The sequence below is a fragment of the Helianthus annuus genome, chromosome 13 (assembly GCF_002127325.2).
Source record: "Helianthus annuus cultivar XRQ/B chromosome 13, HanXRQr2.0-SUNRISE, whole genome shotgun sequence".
Classification (NCBI taxonomy): Eukaryota; Viridiplantae; Streptophyta; class Magnoliopsida; order Asterales; family Asteraceae; genus Helianthus; species Helianthus annuus.
In genome coordinates, this window is record NC_035445.2 from 82,848,239 (window position 1) to 82,871,279 (window position 23,041).

Consider the following 23,041-nt stretch of genomic DNA (forward strand, 5'->3'; position numbering starts at 1 on the left):
TTGTGATCAGTTGATTGTGAAGAGACGTCTCTCTTATAGGATGTTTTTGGCGTGTAGTTTAGGCGGGATTTTATTTATAATAAATGATATTAATAAAGTAGCCGTCTTTTCGGTTACTGTGTATTTTTACTGTTTTTTGTTCAGCTTTTTATGAGTTTTAGGATCATAGACTTTCCATCTCCCAAGTTTGGCATTTTTTAATAGCTTTGAGTAGTTTTTGGCCTTTTTTTAATCATTTTTAGCTTTTATTAATACTTCTGCAAACTACTTTCATTATAATTTGGGAGTTTTTGGCGTTTTTACTGCATTATGGCGTTTCACATGCATTATGACTATTTGGCGTTTTATTAATATAATGTATTTTTTTATTCTAAGTTGAAAAAAAACATAACAAACAACAGAAAAGGAAAATTAAAAAAATAAAAATAGAAACAATTCATCTTCCAAATCTTCACTGTCATCAGTCTCTTTCTTCTTTGAATCATGTTCGCTGATGGTTTGGCTTAGCCATGCTTGTGTTTTTGTGGCTGTTTGGAAAGACAAAATGACATAAGTTTTTTCTTTGAATATGTATCTTCAAACAACTCATAAATGTCATTCGTCTTTTCATGCCATTATAGTATTCATTAATAACAAAACACAAAAAATGACATAAGTCTGACACCAGCATCTTTTTGTTTATGATTTGTCCATCTCATGCAGCAAAATGTTATTTGAGTCACAGCACCTTAGGGAAGAATGCATTCTCCGAAACTTTGGCGTAGAACAATATTTGAATATACAAGAAACGATATTTGCCATTTTTTGGCGTTTTACTGAGGAAATAGTGTATCTGAAAGAACCATCGATTTTTTGGAATCTTTGATGTTTGAGTGTTTTGGCGTTTTCTAAGATGAATGGTATATAGTAGAAAATATGGCGTTTTTTGAGTAGGTGTGTTTGATGTTTTGGGGATTTTGACGTTTGTAAGATGAATGGTATATAGTAGAAAATATGGCGTTTCAGGTTCTAGGGGGTGTGTTTTTATGTCTGGGATGTTTTTGTTTATATAGGGATGTGTTTTGGTCCATAATGGCGTTTTATTCATTAGTATGGCGTTTTGGTATAGAAGTGTAAAGACCTTTTTACCCTTAATGAGGCGCGTCTACGTAATAAATTTGATGTTATTTACGAAAACGCCACCGCGCCAATCTAGTCCATAGATTGTTTTAATCAGACGATCCATAAGCGTTCTCACCGTTCTCACACTTTCTACTGTTTTCTCTAAATCCCGGCCCTATATATATATGTACGGGATCAAGAGATAACGGTGAAAAGTGTGATAAATGTGAGAACGGATCATGGTCGTCCACGTGGTATAGCGCGCTAAATGATTGCAGAGGTACGATTGTCATTGTCCATGTTCCCCTAAATAATGGTGTTATGATTCCGTTCCAAACAAAATTTCAATAGAAATGGCGTTTTGATCGTTATGCTTGTTTTCAAAGGCGTTTTTCTTAAAAGTATTTTTTTCGGATGGCGTTTATGTTTCAATGGCGTTCTATCGATATCCAACAAATATGGCGTTTTTCTCGTTTTTTAGTTGTTTCAATGGAGTTTTTTTAACCTTTTTTTAGTGTTGTTTATGTTTTAATGGTTACTATTTGCTAATTATTCAAATCATGTCATTTTCATTAGCATATTTTATTTATTATTCATTATGCATTACTCATCATGGCGTTTTCATGGATTTCTAACATATATGCACAAATATTATGTAAAATCCCATAACGAAACATGGAGTTTTCATGGACTGCACAAATATATGCACAAAGTAATTTTACTATACATAACCCATGCCCCACTGAACTCATAAAATGGTTCTTCCTCAACCTCAACATCCTGACTTAAGGCCTTCCTCTTATTGGCGTTCGGGGTCTTGCCTGTGTGCACATTTATTCTCACTCTCAACCCCTCCTCGCCTATAAAACATGATTAATTTTCATAGCGTTTTACTTTATGGCATTTAGTAACATAAATGATACATGTTTTTCATAAGACAATCACAGATGATACATGTCATTCAATAAGACAATCACAGATAATACATGGCATTTAGTAACACAAACGATATATGTTTTGGCGTTTAGTAACAAATCTATCAAATGATACATGTTTTGGCATTTAATAAGACACACGAATGATATATGTTGTTCAATAAGACAATCACAGATGATACATGACGTTTATAATACAAATGATATACGTAAAATTGTGTTCTCATACATTTAAACAATATTAAACAAACGATACATGTTTTGGCGTTAGTAACAAAGTATAAAGTATCAAAGTATATTACATTATATATGGAGTTTTACAAAGAAACATCATAAAAAGTAACAATTTGTACCATGTTCTCTTGGTGTCTTCTTTCGTTGCTCGGTGGGTTTTTGGCGTTTTGGAGCAGATGACCCTTCCTCTTCCACACTCGTAGAAACTGCAAATTTATTGTAAAAATTAGAACGCCAAAAACATCATGAAACTAGCACAATGTAAATCGAAGTTAACTCACTATTTTTTTTTGCCTCAGGATCTGGTTTGATTTTTCGACGCCATAATATTTGTTGTTTCGCGTTTTCTAGGGTTTTCGCGTTTTCCGTAGGAGTTGAGGAGGTTTCTCTGGGAAGTATATGTGTTTCGGTCATGTTTAATGTGTTTTTGTAGATGTACATTTACCTTTTTATCCTTATTGAAGCGCGTACACTTTAAAAAGTTTATGTTATTTACGAAAACGTCACCGTGCAATCTTAGCCATAAATTGTTTTGATCTAACAATCCATAAGCGTTCTTACTGTTCTCACACTTCTCACCGTTTTCCCTAAATCCTGACCCTATATAGAGAGAGAGAGAAAGAGAACTAAAGTTATTTATACTACCTAATTTTAGTCACTTATATTATTTTATCAGTTTTTTAGAATACACAAAGTACTCAAGATATGTGAAGTATGATAACTATTTTTTTTATCTAACTTTAATTATGTAATAAAAAGTGTAATCAGCTTTATTTACACTGGACCGGTTGCAAGATCGGAAATTAGGCAAATCGTCAGTACAATTCCATAGAGTTTGGTTAAGTCGTTATGGTCGAGTCGTTATGGTAGGTCTCGGTGGGTTTGAAATTAAATGTAGATGAAATTAATAAAGTTTTTACTTAAGATCTTTCATGTAAATGAAAGAATCTATGTCGGCTTTTCTAGAAAGATGTTTGTTTTGTAATAATGTATATGTTATCCACCGTGAATACTCATGGATTTGAACCATTTAAATTATGTAAACAACAAATGTAAACTTAACAGGCTTTTTATACTAATCCAGTTATCCACACATTCTTTTTCCACGTCTTCAATATAAGTTTTACAATAATTTGTGACTTGATAAAAAACAAAGAAAAACCATACCTTTTTATAACTAATGAAAATCAAAGTTTGTGATCAACATAAATCACACAACTCGCGTCGATTAGAAAAGTTATATAAAATCACCAACTAAGGTTATACCATTACCAACTTGGGTTATACACTTTCGTTTATATTATATACTAGTAGGGTGCCCGCGCGATGCGGCAGGGGCGACAATTTGCATTGCGGCACTCGTTTCTGATAGTTTTCTCATTCGTATAATATTTATGATAACATTATTGTGGTGGATATATGTCATAAGTGTTACACATATGTAAAGTTTTGTTTTTTTATAAGAATTAATAATCAAAAGACAAAAAAATATTGTTTTTTTTTATAAAAAATGATAATCGAAAGACAAAAATAAAAGATAAGTTGTTATAATTATAAAGTATAATTTTATTCTTTAAAGTTCATAACTTTTTTTAAATATCCACATAGTACTCATCCAATAAACTTTAAGTTTAAAATTTTCGTTTTTATAAAAATAAAAAATAGTATTTGACTCGTAAGTACGTTTTAGACCTTTAACTTAAATTGTTAAATTTCGGTTTTTTTACAGATATAAAAAATTTATATTTTTATATAAATTTCGTTTTTTACAGATATAAAAAAATTATATTTTTATAAAATTTGAAGAACTGTTTTTATAAAAAAAAAAAATAGGATGTTAAGAGTTTATATCTTTATTTGACTTTATATCATACTAAGTTCAGATTTTTCGTTCCTAACAAATCTTATCTATATGAGTTAACTTTTAACTTATAATACCTTAAAATTTGCAACACAATCTACTATGTATCTAGTTAAGTTGGTGAAAAATTCTTTTGAAACTGACTAATATTATCTATAACAATATAGTTGAACTTGTAATTCCTGAAAATTTGCAGCACAATTTAGTATTTATCTAATAAATATTGTAAATCTCTGGAGTATTTTATTTATATTACTTGTTACAAAAAATGTTTATAAAAATTATTTTTTTATAAAAACAAAATTTATTGTTTATAAATAAAGTAAAAAATAATAATCAAATGACAATTAATAAAAGATAAGCTGTTATTGTTGTAAAGTAAGTTTATTTTGTTGGTTAAATGATAAAGTTTATAATTTTATACTTTAAAGTTCATAACTTTTTTTAAATATACACATGGTACTCATCCAATAAACATTAAGTTTAAAATTTTTGTTTTTACAAAAATAAAAAAAATAGTAGTTGACTCGAAAGTACGTTTTACACCTTTAACTTTAATTGTTCTTAAATTTCGTTTTTATATATTTAAAAAATTAATATTTTTATAAAATTTTAAAAACAATTTTTATAAAAAAAATAGGATGTTAAGAATTTATATTTTATTAGCTTTGTATCATAGTAAGTTCAGTTTTTTAGTTTAGATTTAAAGTTTATTACTTTATTATTTTTTAATTAAGAAATACAAATGATTAGATTAATATCCAAGAATAACTGCAATATTTTATAATTTCAGCTTAACTATATCTAACTGCAATATCTATTTATTGCAACTTTAGGATATTAACTTATATAAGTTCAGTTGACTTGTAAATTTAGGATACTAACTTTATTTTGAACTTTATTATTATGGTCAATTACTGTATTATATTAACACCAAAAATAAAGTTCAAATATAAAATAAACTTTATTCATATGTCTAGATCATACATAACAACTAAAAAATGAAAAAATCATAAAAACAATTGATAGATTGCATATTAGACTGCATGAAATCTGTTCCGCTTCTGAATTGACACTCGAGGTATTTTTAATCGGGTTTTTCAGGTTTGTGCTTGAATCGGCAATATCTTCTAATTCCTCTTCCTTGTCATTCTCCTCAGAATCGTCTAAATTAATAACCTTACTCCATTTCCATTCGGAGAGTCTCTCGGGTCTCTTTCTTTGAGTCTCAAACTTCTGATCCTTAAAAAGTACAAAAATTGAATACAAAAGTTAAAAAAAGATTACATAAACCTTAAAATTACCTCTTCACTAAATTCACGTTGAAGATTAGACTTGTATGGTCTAAACATTGCACCATAAGAAATAATATCAACACTTTTATCACCATCATCCTGCAATAAAACACACATATAATAACATAACGAACATGTTAATATGAAAGATATACGCAAAAATAATACTAAAAAACCAGCAAAACCAATACCTCAGAAGCTTGTTCGACAACTGGGTTGTTTAAATTGACATGTTTATCATTCAACTGAATCTGAAAAATCAAATAAGTTAACATTCACATAAAAATAAAAGAAAACAATTATTCACTGCTGCAATATAAAAGAATTGACTTTAGAATTTTCAATCTCGCATGCTTGGGTTTTCGCAACAACTGAATTCATAACTGGATCCATTTTTTAACTTTGTTTAGCAATATATATAGGGGTGTCCTGCTATGTATTTATAGTAGTAACTATAGAAATGTATTAGGGTTTAATATTAGATTTGCCACCCCTTTATTTAGGAAGTTTGTTGTGGTTAGTTTTAAATTTTTATAAGATATATCTAGGTATAGATATTAGGCAGTTTTAATAAAATAATATCTTCATTTTATGTTACGGTACTTTTAATTCTTTTTGTTTTTGTTTGCATAGATGGAGCCCATCTTTGTAGATTAGGCGCATTAAATCACAATTATTAATTACTTGTACATTAAAGCGTTATCGACTTGTACCTTCTAATCCGTGCGTCGATATTGAACAACACAACTACCGAAACGTCGACAAAAATGTATAGGTCGTCATGCTATCTTTGGATTTTTTTTTTAAACTGTATAGTTTATAAGATATGTAAAGAATACGTCAAAAAATTATAAGTTTGTTGTGGAGGGGTGAATTGTAACTAATTATCTATAATTTTGTTAAAACCCTAGGGATTTAAATGTAATAAGTTTATGGGCTAAAAAATAAATAGTGTTTAAAAGACCAAACTACCCTCATTTTAGGGGTCTTTCTATAAATAAAGAGGCTGAAAAGTTCTTATTTTTTGGGTATCTTAAAACACCACTCTCTCATCCACTATAATATAGTATAAATATATGCACACACACACAATTAGCAATTGTGCTCGATTATCACGTTTTATGTATAACTAAGGGTTAAACCCTCGCTTCGCGGCGGGCGCACTGATTTATTCAATGCTAAAAATAACTTAAACATCTTAAATAAAAAAAAACAAATAAAACCCATAAAAACATGAAACTCAGTACAGGTGCATTTGCAATATGACACATTACATGTACCTTACACACCTGTCCCCTTAGATACAACTTACAACTATGAAGCTCACATAATAAAAAATACAATTTGCAATTAATAAAATCTTACCAGCAGCGACACTCTATGCAATCTGATTTATTATGAATCCTTTGTAGTAACACGGTTGACACTCGTCAAGGTCTGAGCAATTTTGTTCTCTACATATGTGTCTTGTTACCAGCAACGCACAACTTTGAAATTGATATGTTAAGAAATGCAACCTGCAATTAACAAAACTGACCCACTATCGCGACTGGCTTGGGTCTTTGATGTAAGGAAGACAACGAAATACTTTTCCGCATACCAGAAGCGCACTTTAGTGCTTCACAATACCCGCGACATAAGAAGACGAAGTAAAAAGCAGCTCCTTCGGAACACGTGGTGCAAGAATAGACGTACGTTGACGTGCTTGCAGAAACGTTTGCTGCCCATCCTCATCGCGTAACGGACTGCACGTACCTGAAAGATGACTGTAACATAAAATAAATAAGTATCAGCCTAAACACCAATTTACAGAAGTTTGGATTTGCATTTAATTAATTATCTGATTATTTAAGGTTATCTAATTAATGTCATAATTGCCTAAGCATAGCAGGACGGGTCAAAAGTTTGACAACTTTTTACAATTATAATTTGCTTTTGGAGCAAAGTATTTAGGAAATCCGTAAATATACATTTTGGATGACTTTTGACCCGTTCGGCCCACGTGCCCTCTTTCGTTTCATTTTTTTCTTATTCTTTTTACCATTAGAGATAAATGCAAACTGAGTCGGGCCCCTAGCAAATGGGTCAAATCCCTTAACTACTTTTTATCCAAATCACATGTATTTTTTTGATCTTATCTATATCATTCTAAATTTAACTAATTGATGTCAGCCATGTATTAAGTATTGTTTTTGGTTTTCAGAATTTATAGACCACAAATTAAGATGGAAAGCAAAAACTATTTATTTTTTTTCCAAAAAAAACCCCGAGTTTATTATCCTCTTAACACCTCAAAATAGCTTGAGCTGGCCGTGTTCTAGGTCTTAGACTAACAATCAAGCCCCTTTTTAACCTATTGTGCCCAGTCAAAGCCTTGATTTATTTTCGGATAGTAGAATCCTATCTTATCATCAACGTATTTGCGTTTTACAAACTCTTTGTGCTTAAAAACCTGAAACCTTCTTCCAGCTAATACTACAAAGATTGGTTATCTTATTAAAACGTCACATTCCCTTTTATCCTCTTTAAGTTTTCACTATAACCACTACTAATTCCCAAGTTGCTCCTAGTCCTGGACATGTCAATAGGGGGCTATAGCGTGTTACGTAGCATATAGGTCATATGTCGCTATATAGTATATAGTGATAAAACAGCGACCTTTTAATTTTTTTTTTGTCATCTCCACTGCTCGATACCTCAGGTTTGGTTTGCTCGATAACATGTATTTTTCTGTCTCTAGTTTATCGCTAAACATGAAATATCAGGTGATGTGTCGTTGCTATCGCTATGTAGCATATATGTAGCTTGTCGCTATTGACCGCTATTCGCTACTTACAACTATGTAACTCCATCTATATTTCAATTAAAGTACATTCTAATTCTTCAAACATAATAATCAATCAATCATCCACACACACAGTCACACACAAACAAATAAATAACTTAAATGAAACCATAATCACACAAATGCATACCTTCAGAAACCGACCCCTCTGGTTCTCCCTGATATCAAAATAAAACACCTGAAAACACAACCAATGAAAAACCTACCCAAATTTTTAGATCTCACTTTCCGAGCAACTTTTTCAGCGAGTCCTTTCCGATTTTTCCCCCAACTCTTTATCTCTTCTAATTTGATTTTTCCGCTTCTTTGATCTATGGCTGCTACTATGTCTACCGGACCTACTGCTCAAAGTTCAACAAATATACCGAGCAAATTAGCCCACGGAATCAATAACAAAAAACTCGATTCATGGAAAACTTTTTCCAAGGACCAAAGTAACTGAAATTGGAAACCAATTTTGTTGAAGCGTACCTGGTGAGGATGGTGGTTAAGCGATGTGCGGGACGAAGTCGTTACCTGATGCGGTTCAGGGAAGGAAGGGAATAGCTCTCTTGCCGCTTTCGATTCCGTTTGTCGCCGGGCAGGATTTGGGGCAGGGTGTTGGCAACCGTCGTATAAACGGTGTAGCGGTGGTAATGACCGACACTTACAGTGAAACGCCCAAATTTTTCACATTTAACGTATAACATAAACTTCCACTTTTGGAGCCCCAAATTTCCTCATTCGACCAATCGACACATAATTTTTTTTTTTTTTTTACAAATTTTACCAAAATTTTGACATGACCCGTTCGTAATAGGTACCCTTCTCCCTGTGTTTAACAATACCATTACTATTAATACTACGACACTTTCCAACATAATCAAAGTTCAGACCGTATATGGTTCGCCATGAACCTTTTGTACAAACTACACAAAAGTTTAGTATCCAAACTTTTTACTAACAAACTAGACACTTACAAAATAACATTTACTAAACGAAATGGTAAGTTAACCCATCAAAACAAACAACTTGGACCGGAAGCGCATAAAGTCGACGTTTCGTGTGTGTGTTCGGTTCGGGTGCGCCGCAATCAAGCAAGGGATTTACCTATCATTCATAACAAAAACATTATTAGTTCGAAACGCATATTACTTCAAAAATCCTTTAATTACCTATTATTGTTCAACCCATTAACATGTCTTGTCACCTTATTAGCATCCATACTTCCATTCGGAAACATTCAATGTATCGCTTTCCGAATCATTCATCATGAATCATTAAAGACCATACCTTTCAACACACTTACATTATTCGACCCGTTATGAACCTTTACAACAAATCCATAGAACCAAATACTACTTTTCATAAAACTACATTTAAAGTAAATAAAGCTCATATGAACTTACCGCGATCTTGAGATGCTTGTGATTTCGTGTGACTTGCGCCTTCTTCCTTCTTTGTTCCTATACATCACAACTTCATATACTTAGCTTTCGACAAATTTCATTATTCTCATTTTCTTTGTCATACTATTATGATGTTTATAAATCATACGCACTCCGACCATAATCATATTTCATCAACTTAACAAACTTTCATACAAAAACACAATTTCATTAATTTAGACATTTCATCGAACACCTGGTGTGCGTACAATCTAATAAGCATGATGTACAAGTATTTATAACACATTCATCCTAACTTCATCAAATAGATCAACAATCGTAACCATACTACATCTGATTCAAATCAAATCACTCATCAAAACATTTCTATAACCTGAGTTTAACATCAACATTACAACTTTTGCTAAATCTTTACTACCTTACATAATCTCAAGTGGGTTTTTTGCTCCAACTACTAGAAAAATCGAAATAGCACATCATATAACTCATATTTGTTCCTATCATTCAACATCTAGGTTCGATTTCATACAAACATCATATATCATACATAACCCACTTCATCAAATGTTAACAATTCATGAAATTACACTTACTAGATGTCAAGAACACTTAGATAGTTGAAGTTCTTGGCTCATGCATTTGAAAAATCCTTGATTCCCTTTTCAATTTGATGGAATTTAGTATCTTAGGGTTTTGAGATGGAGAACTTTCTCCTGGCCTTCTCACGATCGACCACACACACACATACTTCACATATATATTTTTTTATTACACACTTTTCATTTTTAACCCCTTAACTATTATAACATGACATTTTTCTCTTTATTACTTACTAACTTAATAATCTTTCATGCCTAATTATAAGATTTTAGATTTTGTTAAAATGCTACAAATCTTATTAATGGTAAAATTTCATGTCTACCATTTCTTTTCGCTAAAGCATTTCGATTAAACATTATGACATGTCATACAAAATTTGGGGTGTTACAAGTCTACCCCCCTTAGAGAAGGTTTCGTCCCCGAAACCTGAACACGTACCAAATAATTCTGGGTAATGTTCTCGCATTTCTTCCTCCGCTTCCCACGTGAGATCCGATCCCTTTCGATGTTGCCATTGAACCAACACTTGCCGAATGGATTTGTTGCGGAGTTGCTTTACCTTCGAATCTTTTATTGCCACCGGCTTTTCAACATAATTTAACTTCTCATCTACTTCAACATCATCCAAAGGTACGTATGCCGTCTCATCCGCAAGGCACTTTCACAATTGCGACACATGAAAAGTGTTATGAATTCCATCCAACGCGGGTGGTAATTCTAACCGATATGCCACCGTCCCAACTCGGGCGAGTATTTTGAATGGTCCAATGTATCGAGGGCCTAGCTTCCCGCGTTTACGAAAACGGATTATTCCTTTCCATGGAGAGACCTTTAATAACACATGATCTCCCACTTGAAATTCTATTGGTCGCTTTCGTCGATCCGCATAAGACTTTTGTCTATCTTGCGCTGCCTTTAATCTTGACCTAATCATATCAATCTTTTCATTCGTCTTGGTCACTACTTCTTTTGGTGCGATCTCTCGTTGACCCACTTCCCCCTAACAAACCGGGGTCCTACATTTCCTTCCATAAAGCATTTCGTAGGGGGCCATTTTTATGCTGTTATGATAGCTATTATTATATGAGAATTCTACCAAAGGTAGTTGATCATCCCAGCTTCCTCCGAATTCCATAACACACGCCCTTAACATATCAACTAATGTTTGAATAGTTCGTTCTGACTGACCATCGGTTTGTGGATGGTAGGCGGTGCTGATGTGTAATTGGGTTCCCAATTCATCGTGAAACTTCCTCCAATAACGAGAGGTGAACCGGGTGTCCCGATCGGACACTATAGACACCGGAACCCCATGTCGGGATATGATCTCGTTCATGTAGACTTCCGCCATCTTCTCTGATTTATAATTTTCCCGAATAGGTAGGAAATGTGCACTTTTGGTCAGTCGGTCAACGACCACCCATATTGCATCGTGCCCTTTTTTTTTGTTTTGGGAAGCTTAGTCACCAAATCCATCGTTATATGTTCCCACTTCCACACCGGGATCTCCAAGGGTTGTAACTTTCCATACGGCTTCTGGTGTTCAGCCTTTACTTGGGAACACGTCAAACACTTAGCAACATACTTGACAATGTCTCTTTTCATCCCCGGCCACCAATAATTCATCCTCAAGTCTCGATACATCTTTGTAGCCCCTGGATGAACGGAGTATCGAGACTTGTGAGCCTGATTCAACAATAGTTCTTTCACTTCGCAATACCGGGGTATCCAAATTCGGTTGTACCTCGTTTTCATACCATTTGCATTCTCCTCCAATTCATGAATGAATCCTTTTGTTCTTTCTTTCTTTGGGTCAACAGCATTTATGGATTTCATTTGAGCTTCCCGAATTTCATCAAGTAGCTTAGGAGTAACTACCATCTTCATGGACTTTACCCGAATCGGGGGCGGGTATTCCTTTCGGCTAAGTGCGTCCGCTACTACGTTAGCTTTCCCGGGATGATAATGGATGTCACAGTCGTAATCCTTAATGAGTTCCAACCATCTTCGTTGCCTCATATTGAGATCTTTCTGTTCGAAAAAATATTTGAGGCTTTTATGATCCGAGAAGATAGTACATTTCACCCCATAAAGGTAGTGCCTCCATATTTTCAAGGCGAATACAACCGCCGCCAGTTCAAGATCATGAGTCGGGTAATTGCTTTCATGTTGCTTGAGTTGTCTCGAAGCGTAAGCAACGACTTTACCCCTTTGCATTAACACACAACCTAACCCTTGACGAGAGGCGTCCGTATACACCACCAAACCATCTGTTCCATCCGGTAATGTCAACACCGGAGAATTTGAGAGCTTTTCTTTTAAAGTTTGAAACGCTTTTTCTTGTTCTTCGCCCCATATAAACTTTTCACTCTTCTTTGTTAACTTCGTCATAGGAGAGGCTATCTTGGAGAAATCTTGAATAAATCTCCTATAATACCCAGCCAAGCCCAGAAAACTTTTTATTTCGCTTGGATTCTTCGGGGGTACCCAATTCATTACCGCATCCACCTTGGACGGATCCACATGAACACCATTCGCATCGATCACATGGCCTAAAAATTGTACCTCTCTAAGCCAAAAGGCACACTTTGAGAACTTTGCGTATAACTTTTCCTTGCGAAGCGTTTCTAATACATCACGTAAATGAGAAGCATGCTCTACTTCACTACGGGAGTATATTAGAATATCGTCAATAAAAACGATTACATACTTATCAAGCATATGTCGGCACACCCGATTCATTAAATCCATAAACGTTGCTGGCGCGTTTGTCAGCCCAAAGGACATTACTAAAAACTCGTAATGTCCGTACCGCGTTCGAAACGCAGTTTTAGGCACATCCTCTTCTCGTACGCGTAGTTGGTGATAACCCGACCGCAGATCGATTTTTGAAAACCAACTCGCCCCTTGTAACTGATCAAATAGATCATCAATTCTGGGCAACGGGTATCGATTCTTCACCGTTAATTTGTTCAACTCTCGATAGTCGATGCACATTCGCATCGAACCATCTTTCTTCTTCACGAAAAGTACAGGTGCTCCCCATGGTGAAACACTGGGTCTAATAAAACCCTTAACGAGCAACTCTTGAAGTTGCGTCATTAATTCTTTCATTTCGGTTGGGGCCAACCGATAAGGAGCCTTAGCTACCGGTTTTGCACTCGGATTTAGATCTATTTTGAATTCTACTTCTCGTTCAGGCGGAAGGCCTGGTAGGTCTTCCGGAAACACATCCGGATATTCATTCACCACGTTCACATCTTCAAGCTTTGGGACACCTCGATTGGTGTCAATCACATAAGATAGATAAGCTCTACCCCCATTCCTCACATGTTTAACAGCTTTGATTAGAGAACACAATTTCGACTTGATGACTCTATCTCCTTGAACACTTACCCGTTTCCCCCCCGAGGTTAATATATGAATGACTTTCTTTTCACATTGAATTTCAGCGCGGTTTTGGGCAAGCCAATCCATTCCTACAACTACTTTGAATTCCCCCATGTACATCGGGACAAGATCTATACTAAATTCCTCATCTTCGATTAAGATCTTACAGTTTCTACAAATATCATGTAACAAATAGCTCTTACTATCAGCAACTTCTACTTCTAAGGGTACTATCATCTTTTCAAGCTTAAACGATGGGTGGGCTAACAATTCATTAGAAATGAACGACCTACTAGCCCCGGAATCAAATAAAACATTCATAGGCATGGAATTCACCAAAAATATACCTGAAACCACGTCCGGGCTAGCTTTAGCTTCATCCGAGGTTAACTGAAACATCCTTCCGCGAGCCTTGGGGGGGCTCGTCCTTCTTTCCATCTCTCTTTGCCCCTTGTTGGAGTTTCGGACATTCCGCTTTAATGTGCCCCGGTTCATTGCAATTGTAACACGCCTTTGAGTTTTCTGGGCACCTATAAAACGGATGTCCTTCTCGCCCACATTTGTAGCACCCCTTCTTTCCCGACAAACATTCACCCGAATGATGCTTCCCACACGTCTTGCAGGTCGGGATTTCACCACTTGCTTTCCCTTTCTTGCTTTGATCTTGGTGTCTTGCCTTTTTCGATGGGCTTGCGTTGGTAGGCTTCTCCGCTACCCTTTTCTCTCCCCGTTCAACCTGCCTTTTTATTTCAATTTCTCTGTCTCTTGCCCAATCAATTAGTTCATTCAACGTTGCACACTTGGAGGGATTTACAAATTCCCGATATTCGGCCTTTAGCATAGCATGGTAACGTACAATCCTTTGCCTCTCCGTCCCCGCTATCTCCTCACAGAACTTCACCCTTTCAAGGAACTTGTTTGTTATCTCGTCAATCGTTTCATCCTTCTGTCTGAGACGCAAGAAGTCTTCCTGAATCTTATCAATTGCGGATTGTGGACTATAATATTTCAGGAATGACTCCTTGAATTCTTGCCATGTTAACGACTGTACTTTATCATCCCCCAATTCCTTCGAGTATGCATCCCACCAATCTTTTGCTCGAAATTGTAGGAGGCCCGTGGCAAACATTACTTGATCTTCCACTTCACATCTACTTCGTGTAAACACGGCTTCAGTGCTTGAAATCCACCTTTGGCAAGCTATCGGATCAACATCCCCTTTGTATGGTAAGGGATTACATGCCATGAACTCTTTGTACGTACATCTCCGTTTGCTTTTCTTCACTTGCAGTTCACTAATCATTTCTTTCAATTCTTCCACCTTAGATGTTACCACGGTATTAGCTACCTCTAATACTTGCCCTCGACTTCCTGAGCTAGTCGGGGTATACTAGCCTCAATTGCTTTCTTTACCTCTTCCACAACTATAGTTCTTATTTCATTTCGGTGTGCTTCATCGTCGTCATTCACGTTCACTCTATCGGCCATCTACATAAAACATTCATTACATTCATTAGATTTCATTTCATACTTGCCATCGTCATATTTCAACATCATTTTTTTTTTGACATTTCCCATTCATTATTCGTACTTCATGCCTTGTCGTCGTTGACAAACGCATCGTGTCGTTCTTATCTTAGACATTCTTTCATTCTTTCTATCGTAACATATGTTTCTTCTCAACATTCACATGTACTTTCCCTCGAGTCTAATTCGCCTAACACATTTAATTTCATGCATTCTCGTTGTATATCGAGCTATCCTTGTGACTTGATAAGCATTATTAGAGTTTGGGGGTTTAAATTAAAGTTTTTGTTACTACATATTCTCTAGGATCCCACCTTTAGGTACCATATTACTACATATCCTCTAGGATCCCACCTTTAGGTACCATATTACTACATATCCTCTAGGATCCCACCTTTAGGTACCATATTACTACATATCCTCTAGGATCCCACCTTTAGGTACCATATTACTACATATCCTCTAGGATCCCACCTTTATACGCAAACGGCTTATAAACCCCCTTATACATTATTTGACCCGTTCTAACCCCAAACTGAAACGATTCATTCCCTAACATTCAATGACATTTCGAAACTAATTATTCATACTACAAAAGAAAATTTTCAACTTTTAAAAATACTTACTTGCTTTGCGCCGCGAAACGAACACACACTTCCTTACGAGCTTTCAGTTTGAGTTCAAGCACTTGATGCTTAAATCCCTCAAACCTAGGCTCTGATACCAACTTGAAACGCCCAAATTTTTCACATTTAACGTATAACATAAACTTCCACTTTTGGAGCCCCAAATTTCCTCATTCGACCAATCGACACATAATTTTTTTTTTTTTACAAATTTTACCAAAATTTTGACATGACCCGTTCGTAATAGGTACCCTTCTCCCTGTGTTTAACAATACCATTACTATTAATACTACGACACTTTCCAACATAATCAAAGTTCAGACCGTATATGGTTCGCCATGAACCTTTTGTACAAACTACACAAAAGTTTAGTATCCAAACTTTTTACTAACAAACTAGACACTTACAAAATAACATTTACTAAACGAAATGGTAAGTTAACCCATCAAAACAAACAACTTGGACCGGAAGCGCATAAAGTCGACGTTTCGTGTGTGTGTTCGGTTCGGGTGCGCCGCAATCAAGCAAGGGATTTACCTATCATTCATAACAAAAACATTATTAGTTCGAAACGCATATTACTTCAAAAATCCTTTAATTACCTATTATTGTTCAACCCATTAACATGTCTTGTCACCTTATTAGCATCCATACTTCCATTCGGAAACATTCAATGTATCGCTTTCCGAATCATTCACCATGAATCATTAAAGACCATACCTTTCAACACACTTACATTATTCGACCCGTTATGAACCTTTACAACAAATCCATAGAACCAAATACTACTTTTCATAAAACTACATTTAAAGTAAATAAAGCTCATATGAACTTACCGCGATCTTGAGATGCTTGTGATTTCGTGTGACTTGCGCCTTCTTCCTTCTTTGTTCCTATACATCACAACTTCATATACTTAGCTTTCGACAAATTTCATTATTCTCATTTTCTTTGTCATACTATTATGATGTTTATAAATCATACGCACTCCGACCATAATCATATTTCATCAACTTAACAAACTTTCATACAAAAACACAATTTCATTAATTTAGACATTTCATCGAACACCTGGTGTGCGTACAATCTAATAAGCATGATGTACAAGTATTTATAACACATTCATCCTAACTTCATCAAATAGATCAACAATCGTAACCATACTACATCTGATTCAAATCAAATCACTCATCAAAACATTTCTATAACCTGAGTTTAACATCAACATTACAACTTTTGCTAAATCTTTACTACCTTACATAATCTCAAGTGGGTTTTTTGCTCCAACTACTAGAAAAATCGAAATAGCACATCATATAACTCATATTTGTTCCTATCATTCAACATCTAGGTTCGATTTCATACAAACATCATATATCATACATAACCCACTTCATCAAATGTTAACAATTCATGAAATTACACTTACTAGATGTCAAGAACACTTAGATAGTTGAAGTTCTTGGCTCATGCATTTGAAAAATCCTTGATTCCCTTTTCAATTTGATGGAATTTAGTATCTTAGGGTTTTGAGATGGAGAACTTTCTCCTGGCCTTCTCACGATCGACCACACACACACATACTTCACATATATATTTTTTTTATTACACACTTTTCATTTTTAACCCCTTAACTATTATAACATGACATTTTTCTCTTTATTACTTACTAACTTAATAATCTTTCATGCCTAATTATAAGATTTTAGATTTTGTTAAAATGCTACAAATCTTATTAATGGTAAAATTTCATGTCTACCATTTCTTTTCGCTAAAGCATTTCGATTAAACATTATGACATGTCATACAAAATTTGGGGTGTTACATACAGGTTGGCAAAACCTAGGAACGGGAACTGTTCCTAAGAACATAACCAAATTGTATATATTGAATGAAATGAATGAATAATAATGAAAATAGGTTTTATATGTAAAGGCACACTGCTTCATGGCATTTGAAGTGTCTTTTATATTTAATCTTCACATATCTATTAAATCAACTAACATGTCGGTTTGTGTAACGTGTCACATGAATGGTTGTACCTTTTTAATTATCAACCGTTTAAAAGGAAACACGTTGGTTCAAAGGTAGGAATGAGTGCGTTGAATTTTGTTATTATTTTTTATTTTTGATATATTTTTTATTGTTGTTAAAAAATTTTCAAGAAGTAATAATATTTTTTTAAGTTTTGTTATAAACATAAAGAATTTTCACATCTTGTATACATTATATTACATATACAATAATGAAAAATAAAATTACAATTACAATTCATAAATCTCATAGTTAACCCAAATTTTTTTAACTTGTATTAAAAAGTACCAATTTTGACCCGACTCTTAGCAAAAAGCTTACCCCTTCTTCCTCAACAGTGCACGGGACACCTTCAATGTGTTGAAGCAGGTGCTACATATTCATGATCATTTACTGATGATGGTTTGTAAGAATGAGCCTTAGAAGATTCAAACTAAGGGGATAGGTTAGTTGCATTTTACTTATCCTGAAAACAATAATATCAACTAAATCATCATTTTTTTATATTTCCAATACACATAATGTTAGTAATCTGAAATGAAAGAAAAAAATTGTTAAACAATTTGAAATGCAATAATGATAAATGACACATTTATAAGTTAATTATGTGGAAATATAATAATGTTGGAAATTTGTTAAATAATTTCTAATACACAACTATCAGACTATCAGTTAATTCTATATAATCCTTTTAGCTTTAAGCAAACAAAATAGAAAACTGAGGTTTATGTTGACATTATTAATCTTAAACTATTATTGCACAATTTAAAAAGAAATAAAAACTCATACTTCTACCTGAAACACAGCAACGTAGATTGAGTTATTAGTAGATCTCAATTAAATTTGCAACCTAAAACAAAATATAAGTCAACAGTTTAATTGTTCAGCAATCAAATTTTGAAGTTTTGCATATATGAGCAGCTTGTGGTTTATAATATCTATCACGCAAAACAAAACTACAAAATTCAATTTATAATGGGCGAATACTATCAAAGGCATTTGGAAATTCCCTGGTCCATACATAGCATAAAAACAAATTATACCCCTAAAAAGTAAGACTAAAAAGAATTATTGATAATACCTACACAAGCTGCAGGTAAAATTACAGTAAACATATTTGTTTTAACCATATTTGCCATATTAATTATTTACAAAGTTTAGTACAATAAATAACTTGGCTTTGCCCTAACCCATTTTGTCTCCTCTACGATATACTCTTACATCAACTTATCCGATTGAACTCCATATCTTGCTTTAACATGAAACAGAAAATGATAGAAAATTTAACATGAAACAAAATATGAAAATATAAAGATTATTAGTTCATTTGACGTTTATCCGGGTAAAAGACGTAGAACATAAAAATAGTTAAAAAGGGATGCGAGTAGAATAGATCAAAAATTTTAATCTTAAGGGGTAGGTTTAATGACCTCTTAAAAGAATTTATCAAACAATTTGTCAATACCACAGTCAATTGTTCTACTTTTTTTATTACTTGGGTAAAGTATCCTAAATATACAGTTGTTTCAGTACTTAAATATAGGGGAAAGTTACTGTACAAATAAAGTTAACGTACTAAACGTACGAATAGCATGAAAAAAGCAAAAAGCATACGGTGAAATTTTTGTAATTATCTGCTTGTAGGGTAATTATCAAAATTACTCTACAAATAATACTGTAGAGTAATTTTGATCTTGTAGAGTAATTTTGTAAAATGTTCTTGTAGAGTAATTTTGATAAATTGATCTTTCATATCAGCAACAGTTGTTTCCAAGTTGGATATCCTCTCCGTCAAATCCTGGTATTTTAATCCATCACCTAACTTAATAGGATCATCTGAATTCCCACCGGAGGTAGTTGTATCTGCTTTTGAAAGAGGAGTATCTCCAAATTTTCATTAGCAGATGCCCCTTTTTCTTGGTTCTGGGGACTTCCCTCTGCATCAGTGGTTACCTTAGTGATCTCACCAGTGGTTAACTTGAACTCACCAGTGGATACCTTGGTAGACACAACAGTGGTTGCCTTCAAGGAAGTCTGACTGATGAAACTACTGTCCAAATGTAAATTAGTGGATTTGACATTTGTAGTAGCTGCTCCACTTGAAATACCATCAAGAATTTGTTGAAATTCAAGAGGTGTAGCCTCCTTAACTGTTTCTGGGTTAGCTAATTGAACAGGTTCAGACACAGCTATTGTTGAAGTTAAACTCTCAGTAAAGTGTTCGTGGGAGGGACTGGTATGAGTCTGAATGTCAATAGCTTGAAGAAGTGCTACAAACTTTGGTGGAATAGAAGATGAAGGGATTGTTGTCCAAAGAGACATTGCCCCGGGAGAAGGGCTTTTAAGCATACTCTCATATGAAGGTATGACATCATATTGTGGTGTCCCTGTCAATACAACATGTTCCTTTTGTGAGGAATCATAAGGAGTTTGGTTTAAGGGTTGAGATCTTTCCACATGTTGTGAGGAAGTAGCAACAGTGGTTTGTTGTGACATCTGTGTTGTCACAGGGTTAACATCTGGGATCTCATCTTCCAGAGGACCCGTTTTTGTGGTTTCGGTGGGCTTTTTAGATTTTGTTTTGGTATTTTTTGGTTTTGTTGGTGGGGGTTTCACAGCAGTGGTTGTAGTGTTGTGATCACTAACAGCAGTGGGCTCAGCAACAGAGGTTTGAGGAGCAGTTGTGGACTTATCTAAAATTTCCTCATTTCCCTCTGCTTCAGTTTTGGAAACATCTGACTCTTTAGCCTTAAGGCGAATAAAAGTTTCAGATGTTATACTATTCATTTTAAAAGCTTTACCTTTTTCAAAAGCTTTTTGAGAAACATGTTTTTGCAGGTAGTAGCTTAATAGTCTAGGAAACATAAGAAAAGCAGTAGTTTTCCCCTTTTTAATGTTTTTTAAATTTGCAACCAAATTAGCAAACAATGTCTGGGAGTAGTTAAAATCAGTATTTGTCAAAATTGCATACCCCAATGACTGAATTTTCAAAGGTATTTCATTAAAACAAGTAGTTTTATTTGAGAGACAGATTAAGAGAGTATGGAACAAGAATTTCATTGGTGGTGGAAAATTACCTTTAAACATAGTTGGCTTATTCAACTGTCCATCATATCCCCTCTCAATCAACTCTATTTGAATCTCATTTTTCGGGAAAGATGTCTTACCTGCCAAGTCGTTTATCCCAAATGTTGTTGATATGGTAGTGGGGGTAATAGCAACCGATTCACCTCCGACTTTTGAAGTTATACTGAATGCCACATTGTTTTGTTCTTCAATATTCGCATTTGCCCAGAAATCGCGGAGTGTCTCTTGGTAAATGGGTGCGTCAGTGGTAAGAAAGGCCTTATATTTTGATGATGTAAGAACATCAATCATTGAATGATAGAGAGTATTGTTCTTGGTTTTGTCAAAAATAGCCAGGTAGTTATGCTGCTTTTTCATCATCAGGGCCATGATCGGAATTGAAACTTGCAAGAGGTTGATGAGGAAGTGTTGAAGAAGAAGGTGGAAACTGCTTTGATGAATTTTAAATTTGAGACGAAAGTAAAACCTCTGTTTGGGGATGAAACAGGGTTTTATAAAGTGAAAAAGTGAATGCTAACGTGTCAAAAGTTACAAAGATCTGATGGCTAACATCTGTCCATGTCAGAACCTCTGCTCTGATAATGGATGACAGTTGTTTAGAAACCACTGTTGGGCAACAACAGATGTTAGGCAACAATGGTAAGTTAGCAGTCCTTAGATTAAACAGAACCTATGAGAACAGACAATACCCTTCAGCAGTGTTCGGAAACCACTGTTGGGAAACAACAGATGTTAGGCAACAATGGTAAGTCAGCAGTCCTTAGATTAAACAGAACCTATGAAAACAAACAATATCCTTCAGCAGTCTGTTGAATTTTTAGTCAAACATAGGTTTGGAAAACAGTTGTTTTCAACAGACTTTTAATATAAACAAATAAATTGATATTAAATATCAGCAGCCATTTAATGCAAAACATTTAAAAAATAAATTCTCATGGGAAAACTATAAAATTAAATATCAAGAAACTAAAAGGACAAATTTTAAACCTCTGGCATAAAAAATTTAAAAAAAAACTCTTCATTTAAACACCAACAATACTCTACATGGCAAACACAGGCTTCTACCACTTCATCAGACACAAATGTTGTAAACAGTGGTAAATCAACAGTCGCTAGGATAAACAGAACTTATTAAAACAGACAATACCTTTCAGCAGTGGATGAACTTTTATCCAAACAGAAGTTGATTCAAAACATCAACAAATATTATGAAAACACTGATAATTAGTTTTAAATTGATTTTATATATTAAGACTTATGATTATGATGCAACTTTTAAGAGTTTTTAAAAATATTTAAAAAATAATTACTTTTTAAGAATGACATTTTGATGTTCTGAAGGCATTTTACAAAGATCTGTTGGGCAATAACAGATGTTCAAAACTTCTGTTGTGTTAATGGTTGACAATTCTTTGGAAACCGCTGTTGACAATAACAGATGTTGGCAACAATAGCAACTCAACAGTCGTTACATAAAACAGAAATTTTGAGAACAGACAATACCTTTCAGCAGTGGAGTGGATGAATCTTTAGCCAAACAAATGTTTTAAAAACAGTTGTTTTCAACAGACTTTTAAAGATTTTTGACAATTTTTTTAAAAATAGCTATTTTTTAAGAATGGAGTTTTGATGTTCTGAAGACATTATAATGCTTTAATCATCAACAGACGATGATTCCAAGCAGTTCTTCTCTTTTGGCAAAATTTAATTTTAACAGACCTGTACAATAGCAGATATCAACTCTAACAACTATTGATGCTAAAATTAGTAAAAATAAAATGCTCTACAAAGATTAATAGAATTAAAATTTATCTATGACATATGACGATAGATAAACAATTACATCGAATACTGAACAACGAATTTTAATAATCTAAAGACAATGATTTCAAGCAGTGGTTCTTTTTTGAGAAAATTTAACTTTAACAGACCTTTATAATAGCAGATAGGGCTGTAAACGAACCGAACGTTCAGCGAATAGTTCGTGAACCGTTCGGCGGGAAGTTCGTTTATGTTCATTCGTTTAATAAACGAACGAACATGAACAAGAAATTCCGTTCGGTTAGTTAAATGAACGAACATGAACAAAGGTCTTGTTCGTTCAATTGTGTTCGTGAA

The 23,041-nt window shown here is 34.1% G+C and overlaps 1 protein-coding gene across 6 annotated transcripts; it reads right to left on the reverse strand.

Moving 5' to 3' along the window:
- Positions 1–6,654: 6,654 nt before the first annotated feature.
- On the reverse strand, positions 6,655–17,433 carry LOC110898375. 6 transcript variants are annotated; one of them, XR_002569363.2, is made up of 7 exons: positions 17,232–17,430; positions 16,639–16,695; positions 13,997–15,137; positions 9,660–9,716; positions 8,743–9,360; positions 8,478–8,612; positions 6,655–7,192 (listed from the first exon to the last, which is right to left on the reverse strand). XR_002569363.2 is itself a non-coding variant. In XM_035982022.1 (3 exons), the coding sequence occupies exon 3, from the start codon at positions 14,950–14,952 to the stop codon at positions 14,026–14,028; it is 927 nt and encodes a 308-aa protein (XP_035837915.1). In that variant the 5' UTR covers positions 14,953–15,137; positions 16,639–16,695; positions 17,232–17,431; the 3' UTR covers positions 13,996–14,025. The 6 variants fall into 6 exon arrangements, 1 of the variants encoding a protein (XP_035837915.1); XR_002569364.2 differs by having other exon boundaries at positions 8,402–8,612; XR_002569366.2 differs by lacking the exon at positions 13,997–15,137 and having other exon boundaries at positions 17,232–17,433.
- Between the last annotated feature and the right edge of the window lie 5,608 nt (positions 17,434–23,041).

Bases quoted from the DNA above. Each gene is read 5' to 3' on its own strand.
- LOC110898375 (XM_035982022.1), bottom strand. From the start codon at position 14,952: ATGATTAGTGAACTGCAAGTGAAGAAAAGCAAACGGAGATGTACGTAC.